Source organism: Gavialis gangeticus, unplaced genomic scaffold (genome assembly GCF_001723915.1).
Source record: "Gavialis gangeticus isolate Ggan-Ray unplaced genomic scaffold, GavGan_comp1, whole genome shotgun sequence".
Classification (NCBI taxonomy): Eukaryota; Metazoa; Chordata; order Crocodylia; family Gavialidae; genus Gavialis; species Gavialis gangeticus.
In genome coordinates, this window is record NW_017729031.1 from 65061175 (window position 1) to 65080281 (window position 19107).

The 19107-nt window shown below is 41.0% G+C and overlaps 2 protein-coding genes and 1 long non-coding RNA gene across 3 annotated transcripts in view; all 3 read left to right on the forward strand.

Moving 5' to 3' along the window:
• Positions 1–4492: 4492 nt before the first annotated feature.
• On the forward strand, positions 4493–12594 carry DUSP19 (dual specificity phosphatase 19). The gene is made up of 4 exons (XM_019523059.1): positions 4493–4903; positions 5354–5400; positions 6779–6931; positions 11982–12594. Exons 1-4 carry the CDS (start codon positions 4678–4680, stop codon positions 12201–12203), a joined length of 648 nt encoding a protein of 215 aa, XP_019378604.1. The 5' UTR covers positions 4493–4677; the 3' UTR covers positions 12204–12594.
• A 1386-nt stretch (positions 12595–13980) lies between these two features.
• Positions 13981–16604, forward strand: LOC109301823. The gene is made up of 2 exons (XR_002098639.1): positions 13981–14077; positions 14837–16604. It is a non-coding gene; the product is annotated as an uncharacterized LOC109301823 (long non-coding RNA).
• Positions 16605–18941: 2337 nt separating this feature from the next.
• Positions 18942–19107, forward strand: part of NUP35 (nucleoporin 35) — a 21292-nt gene continuing 21126 nt past the window's right edge. The window contains exon 1 of the mRNA XM_019523060.1: positions 18942–19058. Coding sequence (XP_019378605.1) covers positions 19025–19058 — 34 coding nt within the window. The 5' untranslated portion in view covers positions 18942–19024. The remainder of the gene's footprint in view (positions 19059–19107) is intronic.

Below are 19107 nucleotides of genomic sequence, written 5' to 3' on the forward strand. Positions count from 1 at the left end.
TGGGTAAGTGTACAACCTTTTTCAGTCCCAAGACTATGTGAATACAGTATATTATACACAACTGTCAACATTAATTGCTAAGTGCTTTTTCTTTATGCCAGCTCACACATGACCTTTATAAATTTTGTGGCTTAGTCAAGAGATCAAGATTCTGCCAAGTTTTTAAAACATACTTCCTTCTGCAATAATAAATTAATTAATTTTACAAAGTTGTTGCAAAAATGAAAAATGCAAGAAATATAATAATGTATTATTTCCAACCCATCTTTGCCTTTAGGAAACTGAATTTTAGACTATATTTACAATTATTTTCTTGAAGATTAAGGGGCTCATATGCTTATGTTTTTGTTGGGTTTTTTTAAGTCAATGAGATGTTTAAACTTATTCCAGGAAATGCTTACTTTCTCCTTATTAGTAATGTACGTCTTTACCCAGCTTTCTTAATGTAAAGCTAGATAGAACTCAGAATATTAGTGCCTGTTGTTTACATATTTATTTAAATGTTTTTAATAGATGTCTTTAATTGTGCTTGTGAGTGAAGTTACTGTCAACTCTAATAAGCAGTAAAAAGAAGTGAATCTGCTCCAGAAAAAAGACTTCATCCATATCCTTTGTTATGGGATAAAAAGATATTCCTGTTTAGGATTTGAAAGAGAAGTTACTATAAAAAGACACCAAAAATGAGATAGGGGCCTTCTGTCACCACTCCATTCTTCCTCTTCTCTTCATAAACCCTACTTTTAAATATACACAAAAGTTTCTAGGAACATTTTTGTTGACGCTTATTAATAAGCACTCTAAAGTCTTCATTCATTTAATTTCAAGGAGAGCATGTACAAATGGGAACACATACAGCTGTTTTTATTACGTCTAACTTCATGTTTCCACTTAAACGTGAAACTCTTTATTTTTAAATGTTTAAGATGATACAAGATTTTGGGGATGATATTTCGCAAATGTCTTGTAATATCAATGAAAATATTTAGAGCCAAATCCTTTTTCACCTTTAAGCATCTAACTGGCTCTTACATAGTTAGAGAAGTACAATTTTTGGCACTTCAGTAGAGTTTGGATTCTGATTCTACCTATAGCCAGAATAGGATCACACAGCTGGATATATATCCTATGACACCAGCTGACTTCCTGCCCTTCGGGTGGGGGGCTGGACTTGATGATCTTCCGAGGTCCCTTCCAGCCCTAATGTCTATGTCTATGTCTATAAAGTAGATAAGAAGCCTTTTAGATTTTAGTCCATTACCTAGTGCACTTGAAGAGGGAGACTCAGGGTCTAGGACTGCCCTCACATAGGGTGCATCTACACATCACCCTGTGGTGATCTAGCGATGTGCTAGGTCACTATACAGCACAGTACAGCAACATAGTGATCATGTGGGTGTACAGATGATCACCAGCTACATCGCCCCAGCAGTGTGCTCCCCCAGTATAGCATGTCGCTACAGCCATGGGGTGGGCATTACCTATTGTACTCTCTCTATGCCTCTAGTTGAAGCTGGCCCACTGGGCAACCAAGAAGAAAACATATGTGGGGATAAGAGAAGGAAGCAAGTTAGCGGAAGGGTACCTCAGTGACAGGGGTTTGCCTTGGAACAGAGGGAAACCTCTCCTCAGGCCTTGGCCACTGGCTTTAAAGATCTTTCTGCACTTAAGCATTTAATATTCATTTAATAAAATAAACACTGAATCATTTCTGTCCATTTCTTCATATACTGAAGAATCTTCTAAGACAATGCCAGAAAGGCACTGAGCCAATGGAAGGATGGCCAAGAATAATGGCTGGATCTAGCCAAGGCATCTCTGAATAAGCTGTCTACTATTTTTATCAAGACTGTAAAAGGGGAAGGGTGTAAATTTCTTTGACTGACGTTCAGACTTGGAACTCTTCTCCTCTTATGCATGCTTGATAGAGAAGGGATGAAGAAGCTGACAGCAGCAAAAGACTAAAGAAGCCACAATACAGCATCAAGAAGCTGCAACAAGACAACATGATCATCAAGACTTCAGTATTGTTGTCAAGAGAACATTTTTGAATAGATTCAATTTAAATTCTTTTATAATCATTTAAATAGGAAGTTGGAATAATATACTTTAAGGTATATTTTACTTCCTCTGTTAAACACCATTAAAATGTTTAGATTGTTTACTTCTGGAGGAGTCAGAAGTTAATATTTGTGAACAAAGAAAAATAGTGAGATTTACTTTGAATTTAGGAGTTTTAATATTCATTAGTTCATCTGTCTCAAGATCACCATTTACAGAGATTTGGTGAATTTATGAGACATATTATTCTTCATTTGGGTAACTTTTAAAAGGTTTCTCTTACGTAACCCAATTAAATACCATTTTCAGATCTTAAGACATTGTATATATCTAGTGCTCATGGTACAGGCATCAGAGCACAAAAATACAGTGTAGCACATGTATTCCATTCCCTGGGGGCTGGGGTGGTACAGGTGCTAAGGTACACGGTTGACAACCCAGAGGTTGCAATTTTAAGGCCATAGCAGAAGTGCTTGTGGTATGGCTGTGTCAGATTTCAGTTAATCTGCAAAAATCTGCTAAATACTTTGTCACAAGGAGAAGGACGCAGGAAGGATTGCTTTTAGTAAGATAAAACTATTCAAGAATGTTATGTATATTGCTGACCCCTGGTGGCTGAGGGAGCTATGACAATGATATGTCAGTAATCTAGGAATTTGCTGATATTATGTTTAAAAAACAAAGCCTTCATGATGCTGACTACTCCTTGTATGTTAAGCCTGTATGACATATGCTTGATCCAATCAAATACTTATTACTTGGGATTTTCTGTTTTGTTTTTCTTTGTTTCTGATGGATTAAATGATGTGTTAGAGTTACAACCTAATTTTGCAGACTCTTACACAAGTGGGCTTTATATATATGCAGCTAAAAAATTAGTCATGATACACGTGCTAGCTAATTAGAGCGTTTGATAGTTTTTCAAGCCTTTCCTGTAGACATCTGTTCAAAGATTTGTCTCTTTAATATCACCTCATATCAGCAACTGAGGCTAAGGAGCAAATCCAGCCCAGTCATCTTCCCTGTAAAACTTTCTGGGGTGCATAGGGTAGTGAAATGTTGAACTTCAGTTCTGCTCTTGGTGGGTGTCCATTAGCCTCAGAGGGTCTTCCTGAATAAGCATTCCTTGCAGAATAAGGTCCTTATTCACTGAATCTATTTGGGGCTTATTGATTGGGATGGTCCCCTGGCCTCAATGAAGTCAATAGAATATTTGCCTTTGGCCTTTATGGTCCAGGATTTTGTGCACAGCTTTGTCAGAAGGAGGAGTTCCCCAGTAATGCTCCTGAGAGAGAAGGCCTGGAAGCACGTGTAGAGTAGAAAGAACAGGGGGATTAGACATGAGGACATCCTTACTGTCCCATTCTCGTTTTCTCTTCTCATTATTACTGTTGTAAGCAAACGGTATCTTCATCTAATTCTCTTTAAATGTTTGTAACTGGTTGAACAAGGCTCTGGGGGAAAGTGGGATATAAAAATCGATTTCCATAATCTTGAGTTTTCCATCTAGATGCTTTTTCACTATGCATCATGGATTTTTTCCAGTACTGTATTAGGAACTGGATGTCAGGGGCCAGTGCAGCAGACTGGGCAAATTGCCACCAGCTGGCCCCAGTTACCTGAGTTGGGTGGTTGCCAATGGTTTAGCTACCTCCACCTGACCCCACTTGCCTGGTGGGTGTGGCTGCCTGCTTTTAAGCAGCAGGCCTTTACCAACAAGGCTGGTATCTCTCCATTTAGCTCTGGACTTCTGACTGCCCATTCCTGATTTTCTGTGCCATGCTCTCTGTCTGCTTGCTCCTGGCTCCAGACTGACCCCTGTCTTCAAACACCTGGCTCCTGGCTTGTGGCTTAGCTAGCTAATCACCCCAGATCTATCCCATGCAGCTGTAGCTGCTGGCTCCACACACCCTAGCTAGTGACACTTTGGGATGTCTGCCCTGTTTTTCCACAAGCATAGAACAATTTGATGAACAATACTGGGTTTCTCATTGGAAAATCAAAACCCCAATAATTAAGAACTGAAGAACACAGTAGATCTGGCAAATATTTTCAGAGAAAACTCAATTCTTTGCCTTAAGTAGCAGATTTCAGTCTCCAGGCTTGTTAATTTAGAATGTTTCACTTCTAAGTTTTTCAATCCCCTCATTTTGAAATAGTTTAGCTTAGAAGAAGAGTGTAAAGAGAGCACTCCAATTTTAGAGTTTAAGCTTTTACAAGTAACACTACTTCTAGAGTAACTGACAGTAACATATTATACACATTAAATTAAATTCAGCTGGAGTGTAAAAAACAATAAGGGTGTTTAAATCAAGATACAATCCTTTTAGGGTTGTTTCTCCTATGTGCCTCAGGGACTACGGATTTAAAACCAGCTGACAGGAAGGAGAGATTTTAAGCCAATCAGAGAACAGTTCTGTATGACCAATGAAAAGCAGTCTTAGAAAAATGAGGCTTGATATGGTAGCTTTCTTTTCTGTCTGGTGCTGTCTGCAAATTCCAAGGAGCAAAGAGTCTGCGTGTGCAGTGCAGACCGTGCAATAAGTCAGAGAAGAGATTAGCGTCACTGAGAAGCTAACAGGCTACTGCTTTGCCTGCTGAAAGGCTCCTGCTCATGTCATGCACTCACTTACTCAGGAAATCAGAAGTTTTTCCAGGACAAATCTGAGGAAACAATGCACCAGGGTAACAACTTTGAGTGGAAAGAGAATTATAGAGACCTGGAAAGATGCCAGAATGCAGGTGGTGGAGGAAGCAGACCCAAGTGATGGGGATGGCTGTGGTTACGTGCAAGATTTCAGCTTGGACCTGCAAGTTGGTGTAATTAAGCCCTGGTTGCTGCTTGGTGAGTGTATATCTGAACCTAAATCCAAGTTCATGTTAAATGCCTGATCCTGAAGGTACCGAGCACCACAGGAGGTATGCTCAGCTGCCAGCAAATCTACAGGAGCTGAGGATTCAGTGCCTCTTCTGGGAGCTGCTCAGCATCATTCATGATCACTCTCTAGGGCACTGGTCATTACTGTTTATATTGAAGTAAAAATGATGCTTCTTGTATTCTCCCCCTTGTTTTCCTGTTGACTTGTTTTATCCACGTAAGCAAATGGAAAGTTGTATTTAGTAAGCTTGGCTAAAGAGTTGTTGTTATTATAATATGAAACAAATTAAAATGAGTCCCCTTGTCCCAAGGAAAAAGAAAGTACTAACTTCTCTTAAAACAAAGTAGGTGGCTTCTTTGTCTTGCCTTTTTGAATGATATGCAAATGATATGATAATAAGGCCTCTCTTCTTACAGGATCACAAGATGCTGCTCATGATCTGGAGACGATGAAGAGATATGGGGTAAAAAACAGCATAGTAATGGCAGTAAACTGTCTCATAGTGGAAAGTGCTAGTGGAAAATGCCTTTTAATCATGAGAATGTTGGTTTTAAAACTTTGCCCCTTCTTTTTTTTAAAATAAGATTTTATGTAACATTTAGTGAGGTAGTACCAGAAACTTCCATCTTATCTATACTTGGTGTTATTATGGGTAACTAAGGGGTTATTATGGGCATCTTTCATAAGAAGCTGGAGTGTCTGCATCACAAGATTAATTGTGCAAGCTGTTAAAGTTTGTTGTTTCATGATAGAAAAGATTTGCTTCACTTTAAGCTGTGTTCCATCAAATCTCAATTATTGAGCAGTGTCAGATCTGGAAACAGGGAACAGTCCAGTTAAAAAGGATGGGCTCACCTCCAGCTCCCATGGTGCTCCCTTTACATTTTTTTTGGTATTGTAGGGAGGGTGGAATGGTCTCCAGTGGCATTCCTTTGACATAGGACAGGGTATCCTGGCACATAGGAGTGGTGTATCTCCCTGCACTATAACATTCCCAGCCATTGGACAACACAAAGATGGCATAAAGCTATTGTTGTCCTATCTCTGCCTAGTGTGTGCCTGCTGTACTGTGTGCTCTAGTTTGCAATGTTGGTAACTCAGAAGGGCACTCTTATTTAGTACTCCAGTGCCCAGCATAGTAAGGGAGCTTGTCCTACCTTTTAGATAAGAAATCTTCAGTTTATGGCTGGTTTTAAGGTTTTTTGGAACCCCCAGTTTGCTTTTTTTCCTGGTCCTCTCAAAATCTCTTCTTTTCCTACACCATATCTTCCACTTGACTGCTTACAAAAAAAATTCTCTTGTCTGCATGGCAAGGTGAGGGCAGCAGATCCTCTGTCTCTATACCCCCTCATTTATTTGTAAAGAGAAGCATCATGTGATGTGTAATGTAAGGGTGAAGGCCATTGGCCAGGTCTTTTCCCAAGATGAACCAATGGCCTAACAGTGATAAGTAGGCAAAGGTTGGGTCAAGTGTCAGCCAGTCTGTTAGTGTGTCCAGAGAGTGAAAGACCCTGCCAATCTTTCATTACATTTGAAACATGAAGTCTTTCAACTCCGGGGGAAGGGTTCAAATTTAGCTGTGGGAGAGAGTATCTCTGGTATTTTTTTATTAGTTTTTGTGTATGTGCCTCCACATTATTAAACAAGATGTGCTTCCACATCAGAAATAGATACATTGCAGTGATGAGTGAAGTAGTTTGCAAAGAAATAAGCATGTCTTATTAAAGGTAATAATCTAAAAGAAAACTAAATCATGTAATCATATAAGCTGCAGTTGGTATTTACCAATGGGCAATGATTTGTTCTTTGTTTGTTTTCACTAACTATCTTTTTTGGCTTAGGTTACTCATGTCCTAAATGTGGCATATGGAGTAGAAAATGCCTTCCTCGATGACTTTGTATACAAGAGCATTTCCATACTGGATCTTCCTGAGACAGACATCACATCCTATTTTCCAGAGTGTTTTGAGTTTATTGAGCAAGCTAGGATTCAGGTATATCAATAATTCATGCTACTAGTTATTCTGGCAATATTTTAAGACAGCTTCTTTTGAGAAAAAGAAAATATGACTCTGTCATATTTCATAATGCAAATATTACTTTTGGCATTGCAGTTTTTTAGTCATTACCCCTGCAGGCAAACTTTATATTGAAAAAAATAATTCCTTACCCTCTCTTCATACTTGTACTTGTTCACTAATCTCATATATTATGATTTTTTGAGAATGACTTAATATAATTTCTCTCTGCTGTAATCTTTTTTAGTGTAGTATGTATTAGATCTCAAACAGAGGGTATCTTTTTGATAAACAAAGTTCAACATAGATCCAGATAACAAGTTCCTGAAGAGAAACCTGTAATGGGAAATTGAAACCTATATGAGCTTTCCCTTCTATAGTTTCTAGAATCTGTCCATCAGTGAGACAAGGTTTTGTTCTACCAAGGAAGAAGCAGGGAATTAACCACTACTCCTGGAGATGAAAGGGGTTTTGAATGGGATGCTTCATCCTGCTGTTCTTGTGTTAGCCATCTCCTCAAGGTCTAACATACTAACCTATGAATACTTGCTAAATAGAAAGATGGATTTAAGCTTAAGTGTTTGTTGAATCAAACCTAACTCCACACTAAAAATCCTGGAAAAGAAAGGCAAAGGTAGGAAATGGACAAAATACTTGAAGATACATGGCAATTATCAGTTCTGCTCTCTGCATATGCCTCCAACTGGTATATTTCTGCAGAAAAAGGGGAAGTGATGATCAGACTGATAAATCTACAAACAGTTGTATATTATGTTATTGCTTACAATGACAGAGGTAAGATCTGGTGACCCAGGAGGTTCCTTTGGTCCAGGAAAAGAATGTATATTGTCAGTCAAACCTACCAGATCTACCATGTTTGTTATTTACATAGTTTAGGATGAAAGAAGGTAACTCTGCTCCATCGTCCTTCGTGTTACACTATGTTCTTTCCTTCTAGCATATCATTTACAAGTTACCTGAAACGTGCTCTCACTTAATGACCTCTTTCAGGGTTCTAGTTACGGTTTCCATTTCATTTCTAAATGAGATTTGACAGCCTTAATAGCTTAGAGTCACTGCAATGCTTCAGAAATGTTATGTTCCGGTTACTTCCCTATAAATAGAGGTGCTTTTATAAAGACTTTCAATGGCTATCTTAATATGTTGGTAACACAAATGATAGAAAGCCAAAGGATCAGGTAATTGATTAGATTAGAACAGTGACATACATGCTGTGCTAGCAGTCTGCAGCAAGTGGGCTGGTTACATGTTTCTGACATCATGTTTTCATCACCAAACATATATTAAAAGCTGTTATTACTTTTCTATATAACTATCAAAGAGATGCTGTTTTATTACCTGGGAAAGGAGACATGGTTTACACAGTCAGAAATGAGACACAGCAGTTGATGAGCAATTATGTTAAAAGATGTTTTATACCAGTGATGCTCAACCTCTTCAGTCCCGCAGGCCGGGTAAGTGGTGTGGGACCAGTCTGCAGGCTGGATCCAGCATGGAGTTGATGAATGGGGTTGTTCTATGGGTGCAGTCTGGTGTGCGAAATGTGATTTCCAGGCACCAGATTCAGCTGCAGAGCAACCGTGTGTTGGCATATGGGGCTGTATCTTCTGGGCCACAGGGTTCTCCATGGGCCTGGAGATTTCGTGGTGGGGGAGTGGTGGCAGTGTTTATCACCATAACTCTGGGATCAATAAATGTGCCAAAATTCAGGCTGCAGGCCAGAGGTTGAGCACCACCTATTTACACAGCAGAGAACTTTGAGACTTCCTGAGTTAGTGAATAAAACAAAAAAGACATATACTAATTGATAATTACTAATAAAAGGTCTAGTAAACCACCCTAAAAAATACTGGACTGTGATTGCCTCCATGTAAATGCTTAAATGAGATCAGATTATTCAAATACCACAGCATCCTCATCTGGGGCCAGATTTTCAGAAGAGCTCAGCTGCCTCCTAGAGTAGAAGGGAGCAACCTACAGTGCCACTGGATCCATCTCAGAGCTGGGATGTGGGTATGGAGCTTTGCCCATATGGAGCTGTAGCTGGGTGATAGAGAAAAGGGATGGTGACTGCATCCTAGTGGCAGTCTGCTTCAGATCTGAGAAAACACTGCTGCTGAGAAAATGCTACCAATCTCTGATCTAGGGACCAAATTAAATGAGGAGAACTTTTAAAAGCATGTTAGGTTCAGTATCCATCCTAGGTGATTTGCAAGTGAAGCATTTACTTGACATCTATTATATACTTCCAGAACATTAAAAAGGCAGTATCCCTGTTCAGTGACATCAGGAGTGTCTACACATGCATTAAATCCGGGAGCAATATACTCACGAGTAAATGTTCCTGGGCAGGCATCTACATGTGTAAAGAAGTGGGAGCAGATTTGCTGCTAATGGCAGCAAACTGCTGTCACTTCCTGAGACCCTGCAATGGGCTCCTGCTGCTGCCAAGGAGAGCTCTAGGCTCCCTCTGGGTGCTAATCCAGGGGCTGGCAGAGAGCTGCAGGCAGCCCCCTGGGGGCAAGGAGCAATGTCCCACTAACTCGGCAGCAAGGAGCTCCAACCTCAGCTCCCTGATTGAGGCAAGGGACTTGGAAAGAGTTGGTGTAGGGGACTTGGATTCTCTGCCCAGCTGGGGGCTTGTTTCTAGCTGCCCCAGCAGCAAATTGGGGCAGGGGGCTGAGACCTGCCCCACTGCTGCAGCCCTTTCTAAGCCCCATGCTTCAATCTCTCAGTTGGGGCATGGGGCTGCGACCTGTCCCTGACCAAGTTCCCAGCCCTAACTCCGTGATTGCAGGGCAGGCGCTGGAGAGCCTATTCCCTGCTCAGCTCCATGATTGTGGAGCTGGGTGGGGAACAGGCTTCCCAGCCTCTGCCAGCAGGGAGCTCCCAGCACCAGCTCTGCAGTTGCAGGGCTGGCATTGGGAGATCTTTATCTCCCAGGCCCAGCTCTGTGACAGTGAGGCCAGTGCTGGGAAATCCTTATAAGGGTGATTGATATTGAGGAGACCTTTCTAAAGCACATTAGGTGCAGTATCCATCCCAGGTGATCTGCAAGTGAAATATTTACATCTATTATACTTCTAGAACACTGAAAAGGCAACATCCCAGTTGAAAAGGCATTTGAAAAGGCAACAAATCCCCTTATGAGGATCTGCCAGCACCAGCCCTGTGACTGTGAGGTGGTGCTAGGAGATAAGGATCTGCCAGCACCATCCCCACAACCTTGCAGCCAGTGATGGGAGCTCCCTGCTGGTAGGGGCTGGGGATCCTGTCCCCCACTTAGCTCCATGATCATTATAAGGATCTCCTAGCACCAGCCCTGTGACCACGGAGCTGGCACTGGGAGATAAGACTTTCCCAGTGCTGGCCCCAGGACTGTGGAGCTGGCATGGGGAGATAAGGATCTCCCAGTGTTGACCCCAGAACCATGGAGACAACACTGGGAGCTCCCTGCTAGTGGGGGCTAGGGAGCCTGTTCCTCACTCAGTTCCATGATTGTTATAAGGATCTCCCAGCCCATCACCTGCTCCCAGATTGCAATGGTGAAGCGGGGACCGGGAGATAAGGCTGGGAGATAAACTTCCTGCTGCTGGGGCAAGGGGACATAGTTCCTCTGGTGGCAGAGCCCACCCTGGCAGCAGGCAGTTCGCAGGGGCAGGGAGCGTTCTCCCACCCCCTAGTGGCTGGCTGACCAGGAGTAGATTTGCTTGCAGTCAGGTGTCTACACGAGTGCTACTGAACAGTTAGTAATAGCAAGTAAATTTGCTATTTGCATTTGCAGGTAGCAAATTTACTTGCAATTAGTGAGGTTTACTGTGCAGTAAGCATATGTACATACTTATTATGCAGTAAACCATGCTACTTCGCAGTACAGCATCTTGTGTAGATGCACCCATCCTGTAGGTTTTTTGGGGAGAAACTTTTAGCCATGGTTCCCTTGTGAAGATTTCTTCTTACAGTTGCATCAAGGGTGGTGGGTTCTTCTCCCCCTAAAGAAAAGACACTGAAACCTGTAGAGGACCCTATTCTTCTATTCCAGTCCTTTCTTTCAGAAAGCCTGCCTCCTCGGCCCCAAGGTATGCATGTGCTTTTCTTAGTAGGGATAAACCACACCTTTGCAGAAGTATTTGAAGGAAACTTGGCATTGAAATGTAGAGTTCTCTCTTCTCTACACAGCTTATTCTTGGATGGAAGTTGAACTGGACTAGAAGACCACTGGCCTTTCAGGGCCATAGGATTGTGTTCTTATAAAACTCACTAAGATTGTGGCTGTCTTGCATTTTTATTCTATATTCCTGTTGAATACAAAAATGAATAGGAATAATTTTCATAGTTTATCCCTGGTGAAAGGGCAGTGGCATCACATTAGTGGCCACTCCCTCTTTCACTGATTGGCAGAGAGGGCTGCCAATCAGCAGCAAGGGGTGGGGTCACCTGAAGGGCAGCCCTCCAGCCATTTAGTGGTGAGGGGCATGTGAGGCAGTCATGGGGGGGGATGACTCACTGCAAAAAGACTGAAAATGGCACCAGGCGCTAGCAGCAATCCATGATTTTGACTTTCCCTGCACATGTTTCAAGTGTGAGGCTTTTACCATTCATCCTTCATCTGGCAGACCTTGGATTTGCCAATTTTCAAAAGGCGTTTATAATAGAAGATATAGAGGAATAATTAAATGAACTAGGGTAGCCAGTTGTGAAGTATTAGTAGTTCTACTGATATAGGTGTGCAACCCCTATAAGTAGTAGGACCACAACTACAAAATAGGCTATTTATTTTATTCCTTAGCCATTGCAAAGCAGTTTTGGTCATTTATGCTATTAATTTAGAACTCCTTATTTTTGTTCATAATTATTGATATTTATCAAATTTCTTAGAACTTGATAAAGTGATTTTAGTAAATCTCAATAGGAGAAAAACTGTAGATGAAATATATTACCGTGCATGTAACAGACAATAACAGAGCATCTTACATCGCTGACGTATTTCATTTTTCATTTGAAGGATGGAGTGGTGCTGGTTCACTGTAATGCAGGAGTCTCTCGTGCTGCAGCAATTGTCATTGGTTTTCTAATGAATTCAGAAGGACTTGGTTTTGCCAGAGCCTTTACTCTGGTGAAAAATGCAAGGCCTGCCATTTGTCCAAATCCTGGCTTCATGGAGCAGCTTCACAAGTACCAAGAGTACAATAAAAAGGCAAATGCAAGCATAAATGATCATGAATGATAAAAAGAGAGAAACTAAACAGTCTGTGTGCTTGTATTGTAACAGATGTGTCGATGTACTTTATGTCGTTTCTCAGACTCCTCTCACACGTATATTTTAAATATATTTTCTACATATTTAATTCTTCACTTTTTTATCTAAATATGTTACATTACTTGGTCCAGACTTCAAGCAGGGAAGAGGCCAAACTTTATTCCATTGACTTCAGCGCTTAATTGGCCCAAGGACATGTTTTTCCCCTAGAGTGGTGATAAAAGATCAAGTTCTAGCTTGTTTGAAATATCAGACAGAAGAGAATGACAGGTTTTCATTGAACTGTCTGAGGATACAAGCAATAGAAAAGGGAAATAAAATGCTGCCTCAGATAATAAAGTTACTGCATTTACTTTAATACTGAGTCCAATCTTTATCCATTCTAGTTGGCTGTAAAACCTAGATAATAAACTATTCTTATAATAAAGTGCCTCACTGTTTGGTCTTAATTCGAACATACAAAGGCAGGTTTTTAAAGGAATCCTATGGGTAGGCAGCCACTAAATATTTTTTAAGATTTAAACCAGGTGGCCTTTTGATGAAGAAGAAGATGTAAAATGTTTTAATGCCCTATTGAAACTTTTTTCTACACTGTCCTATTATGGGGTGACTTTAAGTAGAATGATATTGCACTTTGAAATGACAGGTAACCAACCTCAAAGTGAGATATTTAAGGAGGGGAAAATGCCAAGATATCAAAGAGAAGATTGTTTTATTTAGAATAAAAAGTATTGTCTGGATCAGGTTTTATTATTCAATGTTTTTCACACACAGATATACTATAAAAATGATACAAGACTGTAGGACAGTTATAAATGTGTGGTAAAATGAAGGACTAATGAGAGGCTTGCTTATAAGAATTTATAGAGTATGCTCTCCTTTGGGCACCATTAACTTGAATTGCAGTAATTCCTAAACTGAGTTAATGTATTCAGTCTAGTTCCTTGTAGATTGATGTTAATACTAAGTATTCAGAAACTTTATTACCATAGAGTTAAAGCTGTCCAATGTTCTTATGCCCTTGCAGAACATGTGAATTAAACTTGATCTTCTGAAAATCAAAATCAGTTAACGTAACTAAAACTTACATCTATAAACTGGGAAATAAATGGGAGGCATCACCTCCTTTTCCTAACCCCAGTTCCCATTTATCCTGCCAACCACCCTGGGCTTTATTCTCAAGACTATTATCCCTCATCTTAATTCCCGTCAGTCTGAGCTTTCCCAATCCTTTTTCTGTCCTCTTAATACCAACTGCTATTACTCATCTCCACTTATCTCAATGATGTTAATCCCTTCTTTCCAAACTTTCCTCCCCACCTATTTTTCTCACTCCTCTGGACTCTAATCCTCTCTCCCTTTTCTTAGTCATCCCAACACTCGCATTTAGCATTCCACCAGAACCCCCCTGCATTTTCCTTCATTACTTCAATCCTTATTCTGTACATTTTCATGACAAACTATAACAGTCTGAAAGTAATATAAAGTAGCTTATGTTGGGGGTCAGGTGTTGGGAGTGTATTAATCACCCCTTGACCCAACGACTCATTTTCCTGGGCTACAAACACAGCTATTCTTCCAGAAACATAATTACCTTTGTCTAACTGCTTACCAAATTACTATTTCTTCCCTGTATTTGATCAAGGCTTATTACCTTCACAATATTTCTGAAATAAAACTGTAATTTTCAAACATTTTAAAGTAATGCACCTAAGCAAGAAACTTTTTTTCTCAGGGAAAACTCTCAGTACCTGGACCAAAGATTACAGCATATTATTTTTGATCCAACCAGTTGCTAACACTAGATTGTTGGCCTCAACAGTCCTGGTCTTGTTGCTGAGGTACATTCCATTCTCTTTTTTTTTTTTTTGCATATCAGTTTAATAGTGCTGACCTACCATTGCAAACTTCATCTTTACTAAATTCTTCAATTAGGCAATGGAAGCAGTGTGCTAGGTAGCTGAGATAAACTAAGCAGCAGAGATTAGTTAGAGGATGAATACAGATTATAATTTGAGCTACAGGTCCATGCAAAATAAGTTAGAGGAACCGGGTAATTTTTTAAAATGCTGTTTTCAAGGGCTTGTATCTTAGGGGGCGTGTCTACATGAGACAATGCGCAGAAGACTAATTCTACTGTAAAACCCATGCTAATATGTAGTAGATTTAGTTTACTGTGCATTAATGTCACTAAAAAAAGTGTTCATCAATGCTAATGTGCAATAGCACCGATTACAGTACAGTAAGTTAGTACCTCTTATTACAGGTTTTAAACTAATACGCTATAATTATTGCACATTAATGAATGTGTAGACATGCCCAGGAACTCTTTTGAAATGGCCTAAAGCAGCAGTTCCCAATCTGTGGTACATGTACCACAAGTGGCATGCCTACAACCTGTCAGTGGTATGCGTTAACAGATTTATTATAATTACTTTACAGGACAAAAATTTGCTGGTGGTACTTAAGGTTGTATTGTTTTAAATTGGTGGTATGCAATGTGTCAGAGTTTGGGAACTGCTGAAGCTTACATGGCATTTTCATAAAAAACAAATTATTCCTATTTTTTGTAGCTTCCTTGAATTAAAATTTCCTTCCAGGGTGAATATACTGACTGATTTTAGCTGGGGAAGAAAACTCCACCCTGCTGTACAAGAGTGGTTCAAGTGTTGTGTGTTATTTGAATACTCTCCTGCAGTCTTATGGAAGTTCCAGGTGAAAAGTTTTTTGTCTGTTTGTTTTTTAGTATCACTGCAATAGAACGTTTAGTTTCAAAGGGTGGGTGACCAATAGAGGATTTGCTTTTACTGTATAATTGCTAGTTTTATATAATTATAATGTAAATTTTAAAGCATTTGTACTGAGCACTGTTTTTATGCAGTTACATTGCAGTGTTATTGCAGCAATGGTGATCTACAGACTATCCAAGAAACAGGATTTGTTTGGTTATATCATTTATTGGACTAATTATATATTTTGGTAGATATCTTTTTATCGGACTAACTATATCAAACTATTAAAATATAGTTGGTTCAATAACAGATTTGAACAAATCCCACTTTTTCCAGTTCTATGCACATCCACAACCTGTAAGTCACTATAGTGCCACTATAGCTGACACGCTGGATGTCTAGCTGCAGAATGACTTTTTTCCTTCAGGGAGTATGTGGTGAAAATTGCTTTCATCTTGGTCCTGTGGAAATTTTCAAAGAATGCCCATCAACTTCAGGGACTTTCTTTAGTCTTCATGTATAACCTTGCTGCTTTTGTACCTATTACCCGTTCATGCCTTGATTCTTTTATGCAGCTATCAATACTAGTAGTACTTGTTTTAAAAATTAGAAAACATCTGTACAAGAGAGAAAAACTACAAGTTAAGGAAGGTTACAGTTGAAGACAAGCCTGAACCAAAATTTGGGGTCCTACCAGCCAGAAACTTTAAAATGTTGGAATTCAGAATCTGGAGTTGGTTATTATAATTTTTTACTTGAGCCAATCTCTAGTTGCAGTCACCCGAGGAAAATGGCAATCAACCTAAATAAACACTGTGAGTATAGCAGATGCAAATATACCAGTATACAGTTAGGGTAAAATAGTGTGTTGTGCCCCTTAGAATTGAAGTCTGCCCCAGGAGTGGATGTATCTATTTGAATGAAGTGGAACATTTTACCCCTTGCTAATGAACCTATTATTTTGAAACTCAAATGCTGAACAAAGCTAGCACTATCATAAGATGCTATAAATTATTCTTTACCTGCTGTGACATTCTGGATGAGTTAGGGGATAATGACACACAATTTACATTTGATGTATTTTGACAATTCTCTTTGCAGCAGCAGCTCAAATATAGCATGTCAAGCCTCTTGTATGCACCACCACGTGAGTTTGCAGAAAAGTCAGCTCAAACTCTGTAACGCACATGAAAATATATATTGGCTATTAGAGTTCAAGATTTATGTTTGGAGGGTTAGAAACTTCAGCCAAAATTCTGTTCCAAAGTTAATAAATGAGACTGCCAATATGTGTAAATCATAACTCAGCTGAAATCACTGTAGCAATGACATTTTATGCCAGCTACTCATCTGGCTCAATGAGTCCAGAAGGAGTCACAAATAATTTTTCATCTTTGAATGAGGGAAGAGAATGACAGATCTCTATCAAGAAATGTATCTCAGCTTAATGAAGTAAGAAGTAAATCAAATGAACTAATAACACCTGTACAAATGTAATTATGGCTGACCAGACCATTGCTTCATGGACTAGAAAAATGAGGTAAACATGGAACAAATGACAGCTCCAGAGAACAAAGGAGACATCTGGCCTATTATTTGGTTATGTAAAGCACGTAAAAAGCATTTCTAGCATTCAGAGTTCCGACTGAAATTTCAATTTGCTTCAAAAGTTTGATAAGCAAAAATATACAACATAATTTACCAAAACAATGTCTTTATTTTCAAATTTGCATTAACATAAAATCATAAATCCAGCAAATACACGTTTCTGAGATAAATATGCATACTGTCATGTCTATAGCTTCCTACTATCCCCTATTTGATGCTGCTGGTCATCACTTTCCCTTTTCCATATAGAAGACAGTCACTGAAACTTTCCATTCTAGATGGAAAGGTCAACTTTTCATTCTAGATGTAAGGTCAACTTCAGAAATGCCTCTCCTTTATGCTTCTCTTTGGTGAGTGAATTTGCTCATTTCATATTTCTGGTTCTTGTCAGCGGCAACGTTACCTTGCTAACGTAGTACCCTAATGTTTCTTCCAAGCTTAGTAACTGCTCAAAGAAACAAACCTTTGCCATAGTCCAATTGTCTAACTCCATAGATTAACAAAGTGCATGAACTTACCTTTTCTGTATTTAAAATTTAAAAATGTGAAGAAAGCTCTCCTTATGTGTTCTAACACACATCCCACTACAGGTTTCCCTTCCTTTATGCTGTACATGTGTTCCTGGAAAATGGCACATAACTTGAATTTGCATAAGGGGAACCAACTTTACAATGTAAAGACCTTGACTGTACTGACCCCAGACACATTTCTACCACTTTTCCAAGGCAATTTTGGTACTTACCAGCAGCAGACAGTACACACAAGCACAGGGTATTATCATAATGGGAACGGCACCTACAGAAACACATTGCAGACAACAAGTGAGGAGCACAGATACACACAGGAGACTATATTTTGGTGCGCATCACTCCCACAATGCACTGCACAAAGCAGCTGCCTGTGGGATTCCACCACAAGGATCACCTAAGAGTGAATTCACCTCACATATAATGATTTTTTGGTATAAAAAAGGTTATCGAATAAGAGCGACTTCTCACATACAGAACCCGCATAAAGCAAGGGAAACCTATTACCTAACATGATATAAAAAATGTGATCCATGCTGCTACTGAGTTTTTTCCATTCAGTCAAGAATCTGAGAAGGTTGGTGTCACACGTTCAACCTACTAAGTGCACTTAAAATGGGAGCAGACACACACTCAAGCAGTTTAGCATGTGGTAAGTGCTCTCATGCAGTTGCCAGATTATTCTCTTTCAGGTCAGTCTATCTCCTAACAGGCACTATCTTTAATAGGTCACTACATTCCAAGAATCTGTAACTGTTCCAAGTAAACATATGATACCACATCCAAAGGGTTAGGGTGAAGTTACTTGTCACACTTAGAGCATACTAAGTGCACTTAATACTTGAGGGTCCACATGTTAAAGCTCAGTAGCTTGTGCTAAGTGCCCTCTGAGGGCATCTATACAGTGCAGCGAAGCTGCTCTGACACGCTGGAATTACAACACACTGGAGCAGACTTGATTATTGGAGCACCCCTGGGGGGCTCCAGTACAACTGCCCCACCCTCCAGCAAGGGCTGAAACCCCCCCAGACTGGCCCCCCTGCTGCCTTCCCAGTCTGAAAGCACTGGGAGGCAGTGCAGTGTGGTGCGGTGCAGACAGAAGTTACATCAGACGCTGTTTTGAAACTTCATCTGACCCCTAACACACCACTTTTGAAGCTTTCTGCAGCCCTGAACTTATGTTTGGTCATAGCAATAAGCCACTTTCTATGGCAAGATAGGGTAAAAATTGTTGCTTCTGCACCCTAAATGTCAATTGCTCACAGCAATGACTTTTAACACCCGCTAAGGTACCAGATGTAGTGCAAGTTAAGCCTAAAATAACCACCCTCAGCAGTAGCGGGAGAGGACACACACGTTCCCAGAGGCAAGCTTTTGAAGGAATCACAACGGCTGTGGGCAATGTTTTCTTCTTTCAACACCGGGCCTGGGTCGCTCCCGAAGGGGACTGACACGTCTCCAGCCACCAAGTAGTCAGAAGAGCGGCCCCCGCCGCCCAGCACCGCACCGCACCACACCGGGCGGCGAAGCCACCAGCCCGAGGCCCCCGGTGGGCTGCCGAGAACGGGACGGCCGGTGGGGCGGGAGATGCGCGCGCAACCCCGGGCACCAGGCGGCACCTCAGCTGATCTGGGCCCGTGTGACGTCCAAGGGGCACGGTTGGCGCAGCAGTCAGTGGTGACCGCTGCCGCCCGCCGCGAGAGGCCCTGGCAGCAGCCCTGGGGAGACCGCACGGGTAGCGATCCGGACGGCCTGGGCAGTAACGCAGTGACACGTGACCCCCGCCCCACCTTCCTGGCACACAATGTGGCTGCCGAGCGGCGGTTCCCGGAAGTGACGCACTCCCAAGGAGCCTTGCGGCGGCAGGAATTTCCGCTCTGTTTGAAAGTGCCGCGTCCCGCCGCTGCGGGCCCGCGCCGCTATGGCCGCCTTCGCTATGGAGCCTCCGGCAGCAGGTGAGCGGGGCGGCGCGTGTCGCGCGTGCGCCGCAGGAACCGGGCCGGG